The sequence below is a fragment of the Eretmochelys imbricata genome, chromosome 4, assembly GCF_965152235.1.
Source record: "Eretmochelys imbricata isolate rEreImb1 chromosome 4, rEreImb1.hap1, whole genome shotgun sequence".
Lineage (NCBI taxonomy): Eukaryota > Metazoa > Chordata > Testudines > Cheloniidae > Eretmochelys > Eretmochelys imbricata.
Window position 1 is genome coordinate 15472792 of NC_135575.1, and position 22601 is coordinate 15495392.

At 39.7% G+C, this 22601-nt stretch overlaps 1 protein-coding gene across 1 annotated transcript in view; it reads left to right on the top strand.

Annotated features, from left to right (window-relative positions):
* Positions 1-18229, top strand: part of ADAMTS3 (ADAM metallopeptidase with thrombospondin type 1 motif 3) — a 190155-nt gene extending 171926 nt beyond the window's left edge. Inside the window, 8 exon segments of the mRNA XM_077814745.1 lie at positions 2460-2543; positions 6571-6734; positions 7376-7541; positions 8354-8486; positions 10516-10723; positions 12203-12320; positions 17648-18081; positions 18083-18229. Coding sequence (XP_077670871.1) covers positions 2460-2543; positions 6571-6734; positions 7376-7541; positions 8354-8486; positions 10516-10723; positions 12203-12320; positions 17648-18081; positions 18083-18229 — 1454 coding nt within the window.
* The last annotated feature ends 4372 nt before the right edge of the window (positions 18230-22601 follow it).

The window sequence follows — 22601 nt, forward strand, 5'->3', positions numbered from 1 at the left end:
CCAGATCCTGCACCATTGCCACCAGTTGGGCCTGCTTCTCAGTTACACTAAACACCCCTTTACGCTACTCTGGCAGCATAAAGGAGGTATAGGTATAATCATCCTTGCTTTAGCACCTCTTTACTCTCTCAGAGGTCTTAGTATATATGAGAAACAGGCCCAACTGATTTCAGTAATAGAGGATTGGGACCTTAGTGTGACAGGTGTTTTAGCATGTTAAGTCTGAACATTTATTCAGGGGATGAAAAACACCATTTAATGATTAATATTTATTTTATTCAATGTGACTTTTGCACCTGTTTCCCTCATCACACACATTTCCCTCTAACCTCTCTAAAGGTAACTATTTAAAAAAACAGGGCGAGCTTATATTTTTTCACAAGCTTCTCTAATGAAATTTAAATTGATTGGCAAAAGGCATGTGTACAAATCCAGAGGTCTGTCAATACGTGTGTGTTTGGTGTCAAGTTGGTTTTGTGTAGAAAACTCCCAAATTGAAATGCCTTGGCCAAGGGGCGAAAAAATGAACACAACCAAAATTCCCATACCCATTTTTGTGTGGGAACTGAAGTAATTCTGAATTGAATGTGCAAGTACTTTTCAGGGGCACCTTCATGTTTTCTGTAATTTTTTTGGTAGCGGTTTGAGATGAAGTGGAATGTGTGTATGGTAATGATCAATTAGTTGAACAGAAAAGATGTCAAGGTTGACATGCACTCCCCTTAATAAAATGGGCCAAATTCAGTCCTCCAATACTCATGCCTGATACCAAAATCACTGGGAGCTGTACTTACCTAAGTGCAGAAGTGTCTCAGTTCATTTAAATGAGACCGTCACTTTACTGGGATGTTTCATAGCATAATGATTGCAAATGATAATGACTGCTGCACACATGAGACAGTATTACCAAATGTTCAGCTGTACATAGATGCATCAAGTCAGTTCCAAGTGGTTCAGTTCTTTTTGTAACCAGGTGTTAAAAATGGGAGTGAAATTGTAAGCTCCAACCATAAAGTTACCAAATTAAAGATTAAAAGAGGATGCGTTCTATGAGTAATGAGGAAATGAAGGGAATATTAGTTTTATTCCTGTATATTATGCAGTGCGTTGTTTACCATCTTAAGGTTTTTTGAACTGTTTTTATTTTAGTAAAATGAGGTAAGACCTCTTCTTTTAGTGGCAAACCCTGCCCATCCCCTCCGGGTCAGAGAGAGCAGAGGGAAGCCTCACGGGGATCTGTATCCTAAGCATGCCATGGAGCACAGTTGGCTGTTCTGCAGCACAGAGGGGTTTGGGAAGGAGCAGGGAGGAAGCTGAAGGAGGGGTAGGAGTAGTGTACCTGTGTCTACAGCTATGCAATTTCAAATGTTGTTAAGTGATGCCGGTGAAACTGTGCCAGATTTGCACCAGCATCGGTGATTGCAGAATTTGGTCAATAGCTAGACAGCCCAATTAAAATTAGATGAAAATAAGGTAGTGTATGTGGCAGTAAAATGGGGCAAGGATTCCACTGGTGAATATTTTATAAATTATCACCATCTATTTGGAATATTCGACCTGTTCTCCAGACCAATGGAGAGACAAGACACTATTTTTTTTTTAAACAAATGACGTGCTTTGTAAACTCCTTACAAAACACAAGCTATTTAAAAATGTGATTGTTTTCTCCACCTCTTTTGCGGGCTGGGATGAATCAAGACAAGACAGATTATGTGGGGAAATCAATCTACGTGTAAGGTATTGACATAGGGAATATACATACACTGTATGAATACACACACGCATTGGAATGGGATGGAAGACAGCACATTGGAGCCATATAAGTAAACCTCTGTATTTCTGGAATCAGTAGTAGTTCATGATTTCTGGCACAGTTAAGTTCTTAATAATCAGAAATAGAGATGGTCAAAATTGTCCCAATTTTTTCATTTAAAAACTTATTTTTCTGTGGCATGGGTATGATTGTGTGAGAAAGCATAAACAGTCTTCCAGATGTCTGAAACACAAATGTCTTGTGGGTGATTAATGTTGTTAAGTGGCTGTTTGGAAAAGGCAGCCAATTATTCAACCCCAAACTGATGTTTCAATGCTAGCGTAACATCTAGTGCTTTACAATAACTGGCAATATAGTTATTAAAAGACTAATCAAACTCTTCCAACAGGGAAACATTTAAGCAAGAGGTGCCAAAGAGAATTCAAGTTGCTGGAAAATGAAATCTGCAAGTATCCAACTTAAAATCACCTACCTGATTTTTCATTCATACTTAGGCTCACTTTCATTGACTATTAAAATTTGCTGGATATTTCTAACAATATTTTAAATGCATTTTGAACTTCAGCACATACTGTAACCATGTAATTTATATTCTGCATTTGTAAAATGCACCTGGCTGACATTATAGTCAATGAAACAGCAAGACTCAGTTCCCAGAACACTAATTAAAGACATTCTATTTAAGGGAAGACAAGAGGAGCATTCACTTTGCCCAAAGGAGCTCGCAATATTTCCCTCTCTGAAACAAGGGAGTCTAAAAATATTCTGGGTAAGTTTCGCCTGGTTGCAGAAAGATGGGCATCGATGACAACTGCAATACTCTTGCTACACTTCTCACTTCCAGCTAGTCACTTACACATATTGCAAGAACAGGCAAAAGCTTTATGTTTCATATGCTTGATCACTGATAAGTAAAAGGATTAGTATATTCTGCTTGTGCAGATTAGTATAACCCTGTCATCCATCAGCCTATAGTGTTAATTTATATATTCATAGCTCTTCATTTTCTTCACCAGTTTTCCATGTATCTGTGGTATGCTACAGATACACGAATCAAGAGTACAGGTGGAACTTCGGACCAAAAGTCCTGATTGTTAAACTTGAATTAGTTAAGCTTTTATTTGCTCAGTGCAATTAGGAACTCAACTCCTTCCTCATCTGTTTACAATGATTCTGTAGTAGGACTGGAATTGATATACTTTATTTGGAAACACAGCATATCAGAGTGAGCAAGAGATATATTTACTTATATGGCATATTTTATAAACATGGATACGTTTTAGGGATATGCTGTATGTTAACACTAAGAAGATTTTCTTGGTTAAATGTACATACATGAAGACAAGTGTACCATTTAAAGTTGTTCAAACTCTCAGTCAAATTGTAGGCAAAGAAATACGAAAATACTATGTATTAAAACATTGATGCCTGACATTTTTAAACATGATAAAATTTGTTCACATTCAGTTCTTATAAAACATGTTCTCATTTGAACCCTGCTGCAACATAATTTCTTGATCGTGGGTGGAGAAAAATGTCCATAACTCTTACTGGTTTTTTCCCCCTTGGTGGAAAGCTGAGAATATTACTCTTCCTGCTGAAACACTGTCCTAAACAATTCACTTGGGGTTAGATTTAATTAGGAATTATATCTTAGAGCATCAATGATCATTTTGGAAAGAATTTTTAACTCTAAATATCAGGTAGCATCCCAATAAGGGAGGAGTGGCACCAGTTTAACTTAAGGTGTGATTTTTAAATTGGCTGAAGACCACTTTACTTCTGTATGAGTGTCTCTACACTGGGATTAACGTGCTTTAATTTTACACATTTTCAGTTCTCATCCTGAGATGCAGTCCCGTTTGAAACAGGGCTACGTTAACGTGAACTAAGACACCTTTTAGAGTGTGCTAGCGGGCTCTGCCAGGGGGATTTTGAGCACAACACTTTAGAGTGCTTTACACATTGCACCTCTCTGGTGCACTTTGCCTTGCCAGGTTGACCAACCCTTTAGAGTTTCACAGAGTTAAGCAAATACAAGAGACCTGAACACCGTTAAGTCATAAGGCTGAAAGGTGACAAAGAAAAGCAATCAGAAAGGCCTGTTTTAATTCTGAGAAACATAGGAAACATACATTTTTGCCTGAATTTGTTAATTGTTATGGTCTTAAAACAACATAACAAAGTAAGTGGCTAAGGTTTGTAACAGTGTCTCTTTTTTTTCCCTAAAAGAGAAAAAAGTGCAAGACAGCCTAATCAGATCAATTACAAACCTATCTGAAGCTGCTTGTAGGTTAATGGATACCCTCTTCTGCAAGTTGAAGCTGAATAATATAGTGCCCTACTAACCATCGCTATTACTTTTTGTTTTTCTTCTTTGCTTTCTTCAATGACTACTACACATGCCAAAGGGTACCTTAAGATGTTTGATATCCCCCCTGGTGCTAGACATGTGTTTATCCAAGAAGACGAGGCTTCTCCTCACATTCTTGGTAAGTGTTTCTCGTCTCAGGTTTGGTCCTTGTGCATGAAAGTTAATGTCAAACAATTGGGCATGCATTGGAGAACCTGAGAAATGAGAGAACCGTCAACTTAATTGTGTTTATTGCATTGTAAGACAATAACAAGCTAAAGGCTTTGCTGGTTCCTTGTGATTTGACAATTGCATTTACGAGGCTGAATCCTACTGTACAAACTTAGTAATTATGTTTGTTTCTCATCTGAATTTTCTAGAAACTCAAACTGATCCTCATTAGCACTTTTTGCACTAACAAGGAGCTATTGATCAAATTGAACGTGCATTATTAGTCAGTTTAACAGGTTTCAGAGTAACAGCCGTGTTAGTCTGTATTTGCAAAAAGAAAAGGAGTACTTGTGGCACCTTAGAGACTAACCAATTTATTTGAGCATAAGCTTTCGTGAGTTGCATCCGATGAAGTGAGCTGTAGCTCACGAAAGCTTATGCTCAAATAAATTGGTTAGTCTCTAAGGTGCCACAAGTACTCCTGTTCTTTTAGTCAATTTAAAGGGACACTGTCAGGCTAAAAAAGTATATAGGATATTACTATATTAATATAATTTAGCACACTTTAATTTCTTACGTAGAGTGGGTTGTAGCAACACCTTATGTCATTACATGGAAAGAAGTTAAGAAATCTTCTTAACTCGTAAATATTTTTGCTGTTTGTTTACATTTACATTTCTCTCGGACAATGAAAGTGACTACCAATTTCACTTTTGTTTCAAGTCATTTTTGTCTAGTCACTTGTCCCTTTCTCATGCACTAGGGACCTGATCCAAGGGTAGAATTTTCCACTGACTTCAGTGGTTTCTGGATTGGGTCCTAACACAGTGCTGCAGTGTCCAGGTTGCAAACATTGTAGGGAAAGTTTTGTTTTAAAAAAACAAAAACCAAATTTTGCATTAGAATAAAGCAAAAGTAGGGGAACATTTCTGCTGGTTTTCAGGCTTGTGAAAGCTTATTTGTAGAAACCTTAAATTTTGGATCAGATGTGACCTGACCGTGTACCTTTTCAATAAAGAGCTACTCTGCCTTTATAGTAAATAGACTCCATAGAGCTAATAAATACATGATGCATGGCTTTTGCATTTTATTTACTGTAGTTATGATAATTTACAAGATTTTTCTCTAATTTTATGTCATAGTTTTGTTGTGTGTTTAGAAAAATGATTTGTCTTTTTCTCTCTCTGATTATTTTTTAAACTCTAAACAACTAATGATTTGTAAACTATACACTTCCAGGATAACAATAACATGCACATCATGGTTATTTCTTTCACGTCTTACTCTAGGAAACTAGAAACATTATCTCCCAAAGTGCATGAACATCTTAGTTGTTTGTTATCAGATGTTTTATTGTGCGTTCTGTTCTCCCTTACCTTGTAATGGTGGTTCGATCTGTTGCATCCTTTTTCTAATCCTTGAACCCCAGAATCAGATGGCGTGTGTTTGTAAAGTTAGCATGTATGGGTAGAATATAAATATACAAAAGAAAACAACCTTTCAAAAAGTACTAGAAAGGGAAAGTAAATATTAATCACTGTGCTGCAAAACCTATGGATTTCACAACCTTGGCAATACAAAGACGTATAATGTTACTGTTATGCTAACATGCCCTTCAATACCCAAAATACTTGTTTAGGTCGCCTCCAAAACTTTCTATGAAAACTAACAGAATTGGCCATTTTAAAGGTTTGGCTTGAGTCTAGAATTAAGCTTCTGTAAAATAAAATATGTGTCTTTCATATGTATATCTACATCTATCTAACTTCATCTGATCCATGTGCATTAGGAGATACAGATATTGGCAGTATATACATTGTCAATCTCTGTATCCCCAGACTGTAGTTTAGTGGCAGTATGGGTTTAATGTAGGAATTGCAGCTTTGGGTATAGGCTCCAGTCCCTGAGCTGATGGAATGTAGCACTTGCCAAAGGTGATCTGCTTTAGATCCTTGGAAGGAGTATCATCCATTCCCTGAGCACAGATTTGAGTTTTTGGCAAAGCCTCCACTCTTTGGGTTGGAGGAGGAGGCATGCTAGAGAGAGATGGGTTCAAGAGTGCTGAATGGAAGAGACAGGAGAACTTGAGTATTTTTGGATTAGGAATAGCAAAAACTCCTAAATTCCCAAAGACCTGCTGCAAAATGCAACATTTAAAATAATAAGCGAAAAGGGCTTTATAGAATGCTGCTTGTCTCATTTCATGTGAACCCCGGTGACTGCAGATTACATGACAGGAAGCACAATTGCCACTGTTTTCACTTCCTTTTAGCCATTAAGAACCAGGCTACTGGACACTATATTCTGAACGGGAAAGGGGAGGAGGCCAAGTCACGGTCCTTCATTGATCTTGGTGTGGAGTGGGAATACAACATAGAAGATGACATAGAAACTCTTCATACTGATGGGCCTTTGCATGATGCTGTTGTTGTATTGGTAGGTTATGTCAAGGGGTTGGTTTTTATTGTTGTCGTGTTTGTGTGTGGCCAAACTACTTCTTTTTATTTAAAAAAATAATATAATATATATATAGTATAATGGTTTTTTTTGAGAGCCGATGGGCAGAAGCTCTGTCCACACTAGTAGTAAGAAAAACAAGTTTTAAGAATAGTTTTATTGACATTCACTTTCAGAGGCAGTGTGCAGTGTCCACACTACTGCATCATAAGCACCCATTTATTCATACAACAGTAACAAGCTACCCATAGGCATAGTACAGTGCCCGCTGACATCACGGGCCATTGGATCAGGCCCCATATTAGTCAGAACTGTGTTTGCGACCAGCCTCTCCCTCAAGCAGAGTAGGAATGTGACCATGCAGCATGGCCAGTCTACACAGCTCCAGTTCAGTAATCCAGAGCTAGGAAGGATCAGTATTTGGTCCTATGTAAACTCTCCCAGTTTAGACTCATTAGAGGCATATTTTTCTGTGTTGATCATACTAATTTTTGTACTAAATATGAAGGTAAAGATCAATACGTTTTTCAACTACTAAGCACCGCCCACATGTCCAGAAACTGGTTTGTTGACACGGAAAAGAATAAATATGTGCTCCATTTCTATTGGATCTTTTATAGGTCATTCCTCAAGAGAACGACACAAGATCTAGCCTGACTTACAAATACATCATTCATGAGGATTCAGTACCCACTATCAACAGTAACAACGTTCTTCAGGACGAAATAGATACTTTTGAGTGGGCTTTGAAGAGCTGGTCCCAGTGCTCCAAACCTTGTGCTGGAGGTAAACAGAGATGCAGCAGCTTCTCGTGATTCATGTTAAATTAGGAGGAAGAAAAAGTGTAAAAGATGGGGCCTACATTTTCAAAAGTGATTTAAAAATATTTGGTGCCTCAATTTTTGGGTTGCCCAAGTTGAAACACTTTAAATGTCTGGGTTTTGGAAAGTGTTGCACTCCATCCTGTGAAATTGGGCACCAAAAAACCACTGGTACCCAAAATCAGCTCATCACTTCTGGAAATGTAGATCTCGATGTTTATTTCACGGCAGTATGAACGTTCTGTGGCACTGCTGGTATTCCTGACAGTTCGAATGGGAAGTATCATAAATGCCACAGTAACTTGAATTACTACAGCCTGGCCTAGTGGATAGATCCCTGGACAGACTCAAGAAACCTGGGGGCTGTTCCCAGCTCAGCCACTCACCTGCTGGGTGAACGTGGGTAAGTCCTTTCTACGCCTCGGTTTCCCTTGAGTAATATTCTATTGGCTCAGTGATCCAGGTGGTCAGAATTTGTTGATTGTAATGGTTCCTTCTGGCCTTAAAATCTATGAAAATACCATGATTTTAATAGCATCATTATCTCTCTAATATACTGTAGAGTTACTCCAGATAATTCTGAATTTTATATCCCCAAACCATTTTGTGCTTGACATAGTAATGAACAGCAGTAGTATTTAAATATAATGTAAATGTCTTTCGGACGGTTAATCCTAAAATAGTCCACAAACATTGCAATTAAACAAAAGTGTTTAAGAAGGGGCAGGACATTTTTACTAACTGTCACACAAAGTTACTTTCTGAAATATTTTCTAGGTTTCCAATACACGAAATATGGGTGCCGCAGGAAAAGTGATAACAAAATGGTTCATCGCAGCTTCTGTGAAGCCAGCAAAAAACCAAAGCCTATTCGTAGAATGTGCAATCTGCAGGAATGCACACAGCCACTGTAAGTATGGATAGATGAAATGTGTGCCTCAAATGATAGTTCATCTAAGAAATGGTAGGAGGGAAAAGTGGAGAATAAAGACCATGGACTTCCAGAAGGCAGACTTTAGCAAACGCAGAAAATTGGTAGGTAAGATCTTGTGGGGTGCAAGTCTAAGGGAAAAAAAGAGTTGGCAGTTTTTTTAAAGACATCATTAAGGGCACAAGAGCAAACGATCCCAACATCTAGGATAGATAGGAAATATGGTAAGAGACCAGCCTGTCTTAACCAGGAAACTTTCTTGAATTTCAGGTTGTTGAAGGAGAGAATACACTTATAAAGTTTACAGATACCATCAAGCTGGGAGGGGTTGCAAGTGCTTTGGAAGATAGGATTAGAATGCGAAATGGTCTGAAATCAATAGGAAGAAATTCAGTAAAAGTAATACACTTAAGTAGGAATAATCAGTTGGACAAATACAAAATGGGAAATGACTGCCTAGGAAGGAGTACTGCAAAAGAGAATCTGGATTTTACTGGATCACAAAACCTATATATGAGTCAACAATGTAAGACTTGCAAAAAAAGTGAACATCTTTCTGGGATATATTGGCAGGAATGTTGTAAAGACGACATGAAAAGTAATTCTTCCACTCTTCTCAGCACTGATTAGAACTCAACTGGAATATTGTGTCCAGTTCTGAGCACCACACTCTCGGAAAGATGTGAACAAATTGGAGAAAGTCTGGAGGAGAGCAACAAAAATTATTAAAGGCCTAAAAAACATGACGTACAGGGAAAGATTAAACAAACACAATTTTTTTCAGTCTGGAGAAAAGAAGACTGAGGGGGACATGATAACACTCTTCAAGTACATAAAAGGTTGTTATAAAGAGGAGGGTGATAAATTATTCTCTGTAACCACTGATGACAGGACAAGAAGTAATGGCCATCAATTGCAGCAAAGGAGACATTAGGAAAAACTTCCGAAATGTCAGAGTGGTTAAGCACTGGAATAAATTGCCTAGGGAGGTTGTGGAATCTCCACCATTGGAGATTTTTAAGAATAGGTTAGACAAACACCTGTCAGGATGATCTAGACAATAGTTAGTCCTGCCTCAATGCAGGGAATTGGACTAGATGACCTATCAAGGTCCCTTCCAGTCCGGTATTTCTATGATTCTATGGGCTGGGAAAAAATGATGGAGGTAGAAGCTTGCCCAGGCCTGGCTCAGGGGACTGCTGATGGGATACAGAATGTTGTTTCCATCTCATGGCAGTTTTGCTGCCAAGAATTTGATGGTCACCTCATTTCATTTATTAATGGACACCTGTCACTAATGGGGCACACTCAGTACAGAGGCTAAAGGATGAATAGGCACAGAGTTTAAACTATCCTCTTCCATTTAAAGGTGCTCCCTTGAAGTCAAGATTAAGGAAAATTAGTGGGAGCGCCTTGAGAAGCTTCTTTATTCTGGATGAAATTCCCCTCTGTGGCACTGCCTGGGGCTAAAGTGGGATTTACATGGTACAGAGGTCTTGTGCTCGCTGGCTGACAATGGGTGGATTGCAGCCTCTGTGCATAATAGACAGATGCATGCAGTCTCCCTGGCTGCCAGTTTCATTTCTTTCATGAGCACTTGAAAAAATGAAACTAGTCTTGGCAGCACTCATTTCTCTTTTGCTCTGTTCTCTGAGTACAATAATGGTGTGTGTTAACTCTGATGGAAAAGTGCCATAGAATTTAACAGGGGTAAAACCAATCTAAAATGAAATGTCCAACAGAAAGCAGCAGTAGATGGAAGAGAATTATGCTCCTGCTATAGAATTCCAAAGGTTGGTTTTAACAATTCTATATAAAGATTCTCTATTAAATTCTACTGGATTTTTCCATAAGGGATGCTTAGTATTCCAATGTATGCCCCCGAGGCAGTGTGACTTGTATGTAAGCCAAGCAGAGCAGAATTTAAACAATCCCTAGTTGGTTACTGTACAGTGTGGTAGATAAATAGATTAATGTATGATGGCACTTTTGTTTTTAACCCACCCAGTTGGATAGCAGATGAATGGGAATACTGCACAAAAACCTGTGGGAGTTCTGGTTACCAGATCCGTACTGTGCGCTGCATTCAACCTCTTCACGACGGCGCAAACCGCTCGGTCCATATCAAGTACTGTAGTGGGGATCGCCCTGAGAGCCGCAGGCCATGTAACAGAACGCCATGCCCTGCGCAGTGGAAAGCCGGACCCTGGGCTGAGGTGGGAAAGCATTATTATACAGTATATACAGATATACGTATATCTTTGGAGCTGGCAGACCTTTCTTTAGCAGTAAATGAACAGCTGTACCTTTGTCGGCCCCACCTGCCTGCAGTGTCAGCACTGCCTTTGGGTTAAGGGCCTCTGGCTGCAACTTTATTGAATTCCAGAGTCTTAAATTAACCACAAATAGTGACCTGGAAGCCCACAGGCCTTGAGGTCTCCATAACCCTGAAAAGCAAAAGGGCTCTCACTCCTCCTGGAATTAACAAAAGAATCACGCTATCAAAGCCTGCAAACCTAGGTGAAAAATTTCATACGAATTTTCATGAAAAAAAATTGTTCTCTAACTTCTCAGCACCGCTTTTGAGATAGCAGAAGTTTTTAGTTGTTTTTGCCTGCAGCAAAACTTTCTGGGAGTTTTTTTTGCCAGTTTTTGGTTTATAAAGAAACAACCGAGCCCTGTAGCTAACGGCTGAAGCAATAATCTTGACCTTTGACTTTTCTGGGTTTGGGTCACAGCGTTACTGTTCTCTTCAGATTTCATACCAAACAGAAGTTACATTTCTGCTGGAAATAAATGCCTGGGAAGGGAATGCCCCTTTACCCTCTTTGTGGACTTCCTACATTGAGACTCACAGTATGAGGAGGAGGCCTGGTAGTAAGGGTGCCAACTAGGAACTCAGGAGATCTGGGTTCAAGTCCCTGTTCTGCCACAGGTTTCCTGTCTGACCTTGGGCAAATCACTTAGCCTCTCTGTGCTTCTGTTCCTCGTCTGTACAGTGGGGATAATAGCACTACCCTACCTCACAGGGGTGTTGTGAGGATAAATACATTACAGATTGTGAGATGTTCAGATCCTACAGTAATGCCGGCCAAAATAAGTACCACAGATACATATAGCAACCTCTGTGGGGCTGCTACTTACCCACTCCTCCACAACATACAGAGGAGGGGGAGTAGTGCAAGGAACAGGGGAGTTATGTCTCTCCCCCACCTCCCTAGCGTAGTAGCTAGCACAGATGGGGAAGAAAGCTGTGCTGAGTAAAAGTCTGGTGCAAGTTATTTTCTCCAGAGCAAGGGGGAAACAAAAAATCAAATGGACTCACTCTGAGAATCACAATTTGGCCCCGGTCTGCTCCCTTTGGCAGTACAGCTTTGTGCTGCCCCATACCCCAGCCTTTAATGCTTGGATTTTCAGAACAGACAAAAACTACTAGCAGAATTCAGAATATGTGACCGTAAAAATTAAACATTACAGGAAAGGAGGAACACCCCACTCTGCCCAACGGCTGCCCCCGAGGCAAATGTCAACCTCTGAAAAAACTCCTATAAAAAAAGGGAATTTACAACATACCCTGAAGGTCACCCATATTAGGCTATTCCAGATGATGTCGCCTTTGTGACATACCTGTAAGATAATTGCATGTTGCTGGAGCCAGGCATAACATAGTAAAATACCTTGTATCTGTTCTGTAGTGTTCTGTGACCTGTGGGGAAGGAACTGAGTCCAGGCAGGTCACATGCCGTGCTGGTGACCAGTGTGATGGAGAAAAACCTGAATCAGTGAGGGTTTGTAAGCTTGCTCCCTGTAATGGTAAGTAAACTTCCTGAATAACTGCACGGGCAATGGGAGCAACAATCTATGAATTCCTGTTTCAGTGTAGGATTTCCACATACTACAGAGGTAGGCAGATGCAGACAGAGATGCCAGGGCTAGATCTCATTCTTCTAGGCTTAACTGAAAGAACAAAACAAAAAGATTTGAAGTTTTAACAGAGCTTTCATTTAACAGCTGTGTTTTCTGGGCTACTGTGTACAGTACATGGTCTTTTGAAACAAGATGCAGTATAGGTACTGTGAATAGATGAATAATTTTGGGAATACCTAGCTTATACAGTGTTGTGGTGCTACAAAATGATAAGGGTACCATGTATTTCAATTGTCTCATGCTACAAAATATATCTGGTGTTTTAGACCAGAATTTTCTTTCATTTGAAAGGGATCCTGATATCTGACCTTTTAATCCTGCACATAATTGACATAAAACCAGCTAAACTGTGAAACTGACCATATGGAAAAACATGGCTGAGATCTTCAGTAACCAGTGTCCAAAGTCCACTTCTAGCCTCCTCAACAAGTCTGGCCTAATTTTCAAAACCATTGAGCACTCTCATCTCCTGTTAACTTCAGAGAGAGTTACAGGTGCTCAATGCCTCTGAAAATCAGGCTCCTCTCTGAGGGTACCTAAATATTGAGTTTGAAAATTTTGACCTAAGTTCCCATTACAGAATCTTTCGCACTGATAATAAGGAATCCTGCTTTAAACACTAGGGGGAAGCAGAGCTTTAGCTACTGTACAGAGAAGCAGCATTACAATTCTTCTGTATCTTAAGGGAAAGATATTTCCTTATGCAGTGAGTTTTTTCTTTAGAGACTGAGACTTCCAAAATAAAAGAATGAAGCTTTGATCCTGCAAATTCTTATGCACATGCTTAAATTTACACAAGAGTAGTTCCAGTGACTTGTGACTTAACTGCAGAGCAGGGGACCGCATTTCTGTTTCTGAAGTGGATCATTTAAAGCATAAGAGTCAGACATGCAAATGTTGAGGGGAAAAGCTTTGTATTCTAAGGGGACGCTGAGCTCTACATGTTACTTCTGTGCAGATCCCCAGCCCAAGGCCTATGTGCTACATAAGTCCCCATAAATGGGCTTATGTGGGACTTGAATGGACTCTGTAGTGACCATCTGTGCAGGGGTGAAATTCACCCCCAGTTAAAGTTCTTTCTGTTTTTATTTTATAAATGTTTAAAATACATCCATCACTCAGGTGGCTGAGTACATGAAGCATGTCTGGGTTAGTCACTGGGAGGTTTACAAATCCCTAGATTGATGCTCCAGGTAGAATAGACCGAACATATATTAAAACATGATGAAACACCTATTAAACAAAAACTTAACTAGCAAGGAAAGCTACAGGGCAGTGCTACAGATTTAAGCAGCAGATGTACACTAAGCACTGAACTATAGGAAGATATTATACAGTGGTAGGGCATACATAATTACATGCAGCCAAATCATGCCCCTCTGTAGCAAAAGTGAAGCAGCTGGTATCGATTCTATTCCTCGGCCCTGCACGTGCTGCAGGTCTCTGAATGCCCAGGAACATATTATGCCTGTGTGCCCAGCTCAAAGATTTGGACCATAATTTTTACTGTGGGGAAGATTGTCAAAGGTTCAGAATGGAATTAAGTGCCCAATTTCCATTAATTTTCATTCAGCCATTATAGTAGATAGTTCTCATTATTCCTCTGGGTCAGATATTCAAATAGAATCTCTGCTTTCCACCCAGTTCTAAATATGGTTTACAAATCATTATGCAGTTATGTTTCTGTGCACTACAATTATTTGATGATAGAATGTGATATAAACTCGTTATATGCATGCCATTTTGATAGATGTAATTATTACGTAAATATCTGATAATTCCATCATAATTAAAATTGGAGCAGTCACCGCTTTCTGAGCATTAAACTCTTGCCATGCAGTTTCAGAGGGTTCCCTTCAAGATTTTTTTGGTGTCACATAGAAAATTACCATTCTGTTTACACACCTCAGTGCTATATGTAACACATTTGTATTTCTCTTCCCCTGTATTTCATAATTAAAGACATCTGCCATCAACTTTCTCCTCCCATGGTCTTTAAATACCCTCTGGCCTATTTCTGGATTTAGTTAGATTTTCCTTTGGGAACACTGTCTGTAAGTACTGTACAAGCTTTGAGGATTGTATTTACTTTGACAATGCTGCCTTTTCACTGATCTGCAGCATACCTGTAGCATTCCCAAAAATACTTCTACGGTAATTGTTAGGCTCCACTTAAAAGTATCCTATAGAAGCAATAAAGATGCCTTAGAGAGCCGATACGCTTTCTCACGTCTTCCTCCCCTAGTTATCATGAAACAAATAACAAAATGTGAAAAGGAGAATTTTTACCATGAAAACCAGCAGAAGGATACAACAGCCTATATACTGAATAAGAAATGTTTGACTAGGTGGTGCAGAATTAACCTAAAAAGTAAAAGAAAGGGACTACGTGAGTACACAGCTCAAAGATTGTACTTATTTCACTGGAAGTAGATAAGTACAAAATCAAATCTTTGCATTATACAATTGGTTTGATAAATCCAAACCTTCTAAAACCTACTTCAGTGAAATCAGCTGTCAGAAAATTCGAACAAAAATCAAGTGCATTGTCTGCAGGTAAAAACAAATTAATTGCTTGGTACTTTTTGATGTAGTTGGCAGCCTCTTCGAGGATGTCTGTGGAACTTGCACTTAAACTAGATGTAAATAAGTACATAAATTATAAATGTATTCTTAACATAAAATTTGCTATGTTTTCCAAAACAACTGCTTTTAAATAACATGGAAGCACAAGTTGTTAATTATTGGTCTGTGTATGCTACACAAGTGTACATGCAAAGATTTGTGTTTTGACATTAGTGTTCTAGTTTGAATTATGAAAAAAGATCCTTTAATTTCCCATGCTGATGTCCTCCTCAAAAAACTTTTCAGAGGCATGATGGTGCTTCATAGACAGGGTTATTGTTCACTGCCAGAGTTGCAGATTGAACAATAGGTTTTCCTAGAAGCAAGGAAGTTTTTATCAATGAAGGATGTCAGGATTGAGCCCAGTGAATAATGAAAATGCTAATATTGGCACAATTTGTCAATGATGTTACTTTGTATAATTTTCTTGTATTTATAAATGATGAGCCGGCTCCTCAGCTGTTGTAAGTGTGGGCGGACCAGTATTGGAATCAGTGGAGCTAAGCTAATTTACAAGCCAACTGAGGAGCTGGCCCACAGTTTGTATTTTGAATTTTAAAATGGCTATTCAGCACCCTGTTGACATGAAGTGAGGTAACCTCCACACGCCCATGAAAAAATATCGCAGTGCAGCCGGCTAATTTAAGAAGCAACTGTACACCCCATCTGTTGCTTATTAAAATGCCAACTACATAAATACTAACTATGACTGTTGGACCAAAAGCTAAAACACACCTATTTGGTGGTTTGGTTTAGTTTTATCTTTGTCACCTCTCTAGCTTATAATTATGCCTTCTGCTATGTAAATAAAATCTGTCGCTATCATTGCAAATAAACTGTAGCACATTGGAAGCAGTCTGTTAACGTACACTTTGTGCCGGTAACTCTCAAAACATTGGAATAGTTGTTTAGGGCACCAACCAACTCATTTGTCTCTCCATTAAAGTATTTCACAAGAGTGAACAATAGTAAGTTTGTAAATTCTCAGCCTAAGGGGATCCAATCCTGCAAGGTGTTGGACTCCTCCTGCTGAATGCCCTCACTGCAGGCTCAGACCCAGCGACCCTGCTGTGACAGTGAGCTTCACTCAGGCCTATATGGTGTTCCATTGAAGCCAGTGGACGCCGAGGGTCTATGTGCATAATTCTCAATGCAGGATTGTGGCTTTCGGTGCCTATTCAAGAAGTGTGTAATTCAAATTATTTTTCTGGCTATAGAGGACTACATTTTATAATGTCAGCATGGTAAAAAGGCTGGAATTTCACAGCACACATCCATGTAAGCTAAATATTAATGCGATCAATGCATATGAAATTGAGCTATTATATATAAATTCAGTACAGTAGAAATTACCAACATGTTAGTCTAATATACAGGGCAGGGGGAGAATTACCCATCTCCTGATTTTGGAGCTCCCCAAGGAGTACTGTTAATTTCAGGTTCCTTGGGCCAAATTCTGCCCTGCTGTCTGTCTCTTATGTTCACAGAGACTTGCCAGAGGCATAAGCCAAGGAAGAATTTGGCTCCTGCCCCTAGACAGGACAAAAACATTAAAAGCCATTCGAGCTCAGCATAACAGAATTACTGAGCTGCTTGTACCTTGATATGGCTGATTATGCCAGACTGCAACATTCAGTACCTCTCAGGATTAGTCCCAGATCTGCAAACGCTAAAGCACGTGCTTTTCTTTCTTTTAATTCAGTTGGATTATTCCCACTCTGAAAATAAAAAGCGCATGTAAGTTTCCAGGGTCAGGGTCTTAGACCGAGAACAAAAAATGACCTCCACTAATTTACAACCATCATGCTGGTTTTGTCCAGTGCATCTGCAGCCTCTGCACTTCTAGCTAAATAACCCTGTTCTGTTGATAAGATATCTCATGCATGCTCAAAGGAAAACTGGCATCTTGTGTGAGCTCTCCCAGGAACGTACATCCCATGCACCAACCCTAGAGGAAACTTAAGGCTTATGTTTGGCAAAAGGATTGCTTGGGTTATCAGTTATATTTAGGTCACTGAAGACCTCAAAAACATGGTTCATTTAACTGCCAACATTTTTTTTAAAGAACACATGAAAAGAATCTTTCAGAGATACTACCCGGGATTTCCTTTCCTTCAAGAGAAGGTCCATTCTGGGCCAACTCTTGTTGACAGAGGGCAAAACCAGAAGGGATCATTTCAACTCTAATTATGATGATGTGTAGGACTGCATCTGCTATGGTGTGGAAGAGCTGCCAAATTTTATGCAATAGCATATTCTGCATATACTATATCTCGCCTTCCCCAAGCATGGGTCATGCTTTTCTACATGCAGAGCGATCTGTTTTCCTGTGCAAGGGAGCCAACACTGTCAAAGGTGTCCAGTGATTTTGGGCACCTCAGTTTGTTGGTACGCAACTTTAAAGGGCCTGCTTCTGAGAGGGCAGACGCTGCACACTTTCTGAGAATCAGGTCCCCTTCCAGCATCTCAAGTTGGGGCCCCCGGTCATCAGTCACTTTTCAAAATGTAGGCTTTGGCCTCTGAACTTTTGAAATGCCGCCCTGCATGATTTCCCCAGGTTTACAATCAATATTGTGCTTGTTTTGCAGATGAGCCCTGCCTGGGAGACAAGTCAATATTCTGTCAAATGGAAGTGCTCGCACGCTACTGCTCCATCCCCGGCTACAACAAGCTGTGCTGTGAGTCTTGTAGCAAGCGCAGCAGCACCCTCCCGCCTCCTTACCTTACTGAAGCTGCTGAAACCAAAGAGGAAGTGATGTTCCATCCTAGTAACCTACATCGGGCCTTGGCGAAGCCGATGTCTTTAGTACCTCAGCACGCAGAGGTTGCTGATGAGAACAGAAGTTCTGTAGGCAGGATGCCTCCTGTGGAAGAGGACATAGATGTACTTGTTTCTACATCAAATAGTAAGTCCAAAGGTGCTGAGTCTCCCCAGAGGAGAGCTTACCAAGCAGGAAATCAGACTTCTAGGCTGATCGCAATGCCATATCAGTCACCTACCAAGATTGGCAATCTGTCCCCATAATGCATCCGCCTTGGCAGCCGTTGTTCCCATGGTAGCAGTTAACAACACTTCTGCAGGTGCTCTTTCTCCAGCTAGAACCTCAAAGGAAAATGAGAAGCATGTTGAAAAGAGACATGCTTTGAGATCATCTACAGTGGAAAGATAAAAGTGAATGCAAAAAGGAGGATAGTAACAGAAAGCTTTTATTCAGGACACAATGGTGCGTGCTGCTTTCCAGAAGCAGGACTCTCTACAGATCATTTTAGTTGTAAATAAAAAACAAAAAGTGCTGGTTCACTTTCTAGTTGCTGCCATCCTCCTACACTTCATTATCTGGTTAGCTTGAATGCATGGGAGGAAAGCACCAAAGAATATTCACATCAATGAAAGAAAGTTGCCGAGTATGGTGGTCATTCTCTAATACAGAGCCTATTTTGCACATCAGCTAATTGTTTGTTTTTATTTTTAAAAGATCACATGTAGGGGTGGAAAAAACACCACCACCACAAGAGGTACCAAAAGTTTACACTTTTACAAAATATTTTTGCAGTGGAACAACAGAATCCATGAGACTTGTATTGCTAATTTATCTATATAAACAAATATTGTATGAGCAAATTTTCAGCTGTTGTGTATATACTGTATATTGCAGAAAATCAGTATTATTTTTAAGAGTTTTGTGCTGTCAAACAATTGTTTACCTATGTTGCATTTCTGGAGGTTTACTAGGTGCCTGCCATTGAGTACTGCCTTCCTTACATTCCGGGAGTTGATTTTCAAAGCAGCATTTTAATCAAAAGAGGAGCTCCATTTTAATATAGATTACAGCTACTGACCGTAGGAAGATTTTTATTTTTAATATCAACAATGTGATGCTTTCTTTTTGGGGGGGTGGGGGGACACTGCCATCTTACTGGTCCAAACCTACTGGTCACCTACCAAAATGTCTGTTCAGCAGCATAACACCTTTAATCACAGGTAGAAGAAACTGATCAAATGGGCCAGTGAAATCAATGCTAACACCCCTACCCTCTACTTAGCAGGCATTCATTAGGTCTAGAACTCGCAGTGCCTTCTCTGAATTTTCCTTTTGCCTAAGAGGGACAGACTAGTGTGGTAAGTGAAAAAGTAACTGTGTATATGTTGTAAGTACTGTACTGTTCACAAGACAAATGTGAGTTGTGTGTTCTGGATGAGCTGTTTGTTTCTGAAGCTGAAAGAGCATCACAGAGCTAGAATAGGCACTAACAAGAAGCAGCTGTAACCAGATTTAAAATGGATGCTTTTCCTGTTTAAAGCATGGATTTAAAGGGGAGAGAGATATTTATTTTTCAGCATGGTTCACCTTGAAATCTCCACAACCACAATGCATCTGACTGCAATAATTGCTAGTAATTTATGTCAATAACCATCTTTCTCAGTTCAGCCAGTCATGCTCTCTCCTGTGTGTTGCTGTAAAGTACTTGTATATAGGATTGAGAACTAAAGATATTTATTAAAAGTTGAATTCTTGATAGTATTTTATGTACTAACTATTTACACTAATAGCAGTGACTTTTTTGCCAAGATAAAATAGAGAGATGTAATTAGACACATGTACGTGCTATATATGCGTAGAACAGAAATTTAAGCTAACTAAACTACTGTAGATGAATTGTTGATCTAATTTCTTTTTTAAAAAAATATCTTATGAAAATGTTTTTTTCTATTACAAGCATCTTTAGGTTTTTTAATAGTTTACTAAAGTTTGATGTGCAATTTTTGTGCTGTCTGAGCAAACTGTAATAAAACAGTGAATCTGTAGCACTAAAAACACTATGAAATATATGAGGACTCCATGGATCACATTTTGGAAACAGACCAAGAAGCGAGTATAGTAATTTGGCAGGATTGCAGAGATGACGTTAGAATGCAAATCTCTTTCAGGAGACCCGAAGGTAAATTAGAATGTAGGTAAATTAACCCTCAAAAGAGAATAGGATCACGTCTCTTTTGCATTATGATGTTTGTAATCTAATCCACTGAAGTATTGACTCGATGCCTCTAAAGAATTGCTGCTACTTTTATGCAAGGCTTTTGAAGGTCTAAAGAAATTAGCATTGGATAGATTGTGTACAGACAATCCCTGAGCCTCAAACAGACCAAAAGGATATGTGTTTGCTTTCTTGGAATTCCCCAGAAGCCATATTCGCTCGCTCGCTCTTTATCTTTTACATATATACAATATGGATGTAGATACTCCTTGTACCTTTTTGCTTTCTTTTCTACCAAGCTAATTTCTCCTTCATTAAAGTGTACACTACTGATACTGTTTGTTGTATTGGGGAGCACCTAGCAATAAAAAACTTTAACATGCCACTCTGTACTGTGGTTTGTTTTTTGGCTTAAGCTTCCTCTCCACAAAGTGGAGGCAGATTTACTTCTTTATCAGGCTCTTTGTCTTCTTGTAAAATATGAATTTGAACATATTTCACTTAAATGGATTCAAAAACACAGCCAGCCTCCTGGGCCACCTTGAACTAGACAGCAGGCCTGGGGATACCAAACGGCAGTCACAAAGGATGTAGGGGCAGATCCTCTCCAATCCCAAGTTCTGCTCAGCACAGGAGGGAACGAGGCTTCTTGTGGCTCCCTGACTCTGTAGGCCAACAGGTACCAGCCCCAACCCCTATGCAAGTCAGAGCAGCCTAGTCTTACAGTAGCCAGGTATGGTCTCCAAGGGTACATCTGCACTGCAAAAAAGGCCCACTGCAGCAAGTCTCAGAACCTGGATCAACTGAGTTGGGCTTGTTCTACAGAGCTAAAAATAGCCGTGTAGACAAGGGCTCAGGCTGGAGACCTACCCTCCTTGGTGGGTTTCAGAGCCTAGACAAGTCTGACCCCAAATGTCTACACCGCTATTTTTAGCTCTGTAGCCAGAGTCCTGCGAGCCAGTTGACCTGGGCTGTGAGACACGCTGACATTGCCTTTTTTTTTTTTTTCAATGCAGCCATAGCCTAGGCCATCTACCAGCTGAGAGTCTGTGGAAAGCACCAGTGTACCACCCCTACCACTTTGACATGCCTTCTAAACTTACTCCACCCATCCCCTGCCAGAACAATTCTCAGCTGGCCAGGGAGAGCTTTTAAGTTTGCACCACTCAGGCATTGGATCAGGGAACAGTTCCTGGACCCGACCCCCCCACACACACACACAATTTTTTAGCAGATGCATTTGTAGGTTTCAACCTTCTGGCACTTCTCCCTTTTTTATACTTTCAGTGCGCAAGGGTTATGATCAGAGGCTTTTTAGATGTTATAATCCCCAACTTTCTCAGTTGACAGGTAAAGATTTATAACTGCAATTGTGAATCTAACCCTTAATTTCTCTGTGCTGCTCACGTCTTCACTTTTAAAATGTGGATAATACTTCCCTGCCTTATGGTGATGCTGTGAGGATACATTCTTTAGTGACAGTAATGAATAATACAGGTATTCAGATAATACAGTGGGGGCGTTAGCATAACATGGAAGCATTAGATGTAAACTTAGGTTGTTACTGCTGTATGCATCCTGCAGTACTGCAGAGGTAAAGATTTCTAGTTCAGCCTTTGCTGTTAGAGTTTAGATTGATGAACTATGAAAAAACAAGTCCTAAAATTATGCCATTCCAAGAGGGTCCTGCAAAATTCTGATGATCTTTCACAACTATGTTCACTTCTAAAGTCCTGAGTTCAACATTAGTGTGACATCTAATCGGCATTTCATTTAACATGTAGTTTTTCCCAAAGAGAGATTACCTTGTGTGCCACAAGTGTTCCATATGCACCACCTCTGAGCACTATCGGACAGTTGCCTGAGTTTCTGCAGGATGCACTGAAACAAACCGGGTTCGGCAGCATGAGAGGTGTGGACACACACAATGTAGCCACGGTTGTGAGACCGATAGGCTGCAATGCAGACACAACTCAAGCCATGTTTGGTGTAACATGGTCAGATGTGAAAGTCTTGAACTGCATCCCAAAGCCCAGTAGACAGATCCTGGCTGTTGCCAGACTGCACGTAAGCAGTGAGATCAGCTGACAATTCTATTAAGTTTCTGTTGTGAATATATTAAAGATGGTAACAGTCTTTACTGATCTGCATCTGATTTTGCTAGCTCTACTGGGGGATATTTGGGTTACAATTATTTATTCTGATTTTTCTTAACAAAAGCCAAAATCAGAAAAAAGAAACAATCAAGAGGTCATGTCTTAGTCATTGTATTAGTTGTATACTAGCAATGGTTTAGTCTTAAAACCATTGGATTGATGTATTTATTATTCACTTCAGCATATAATCATCTGGGAAAGCGTTTGCTACTGTATTCAGTCATGAATGATGTTTCTTAAATATGATCCTCATGGTTTTAAGCCAATGCAAATAAGTCTGACCTAAGCATCTAATCGGAATTGAAATCCTGCAGAGAGTAATGAATTTACAATTGCATAAAAGAGGATTTATTTTAAAAGGATTCACACCCATTAAAAACCTCACTTGAATGTTAAGAAGCCTGATTAA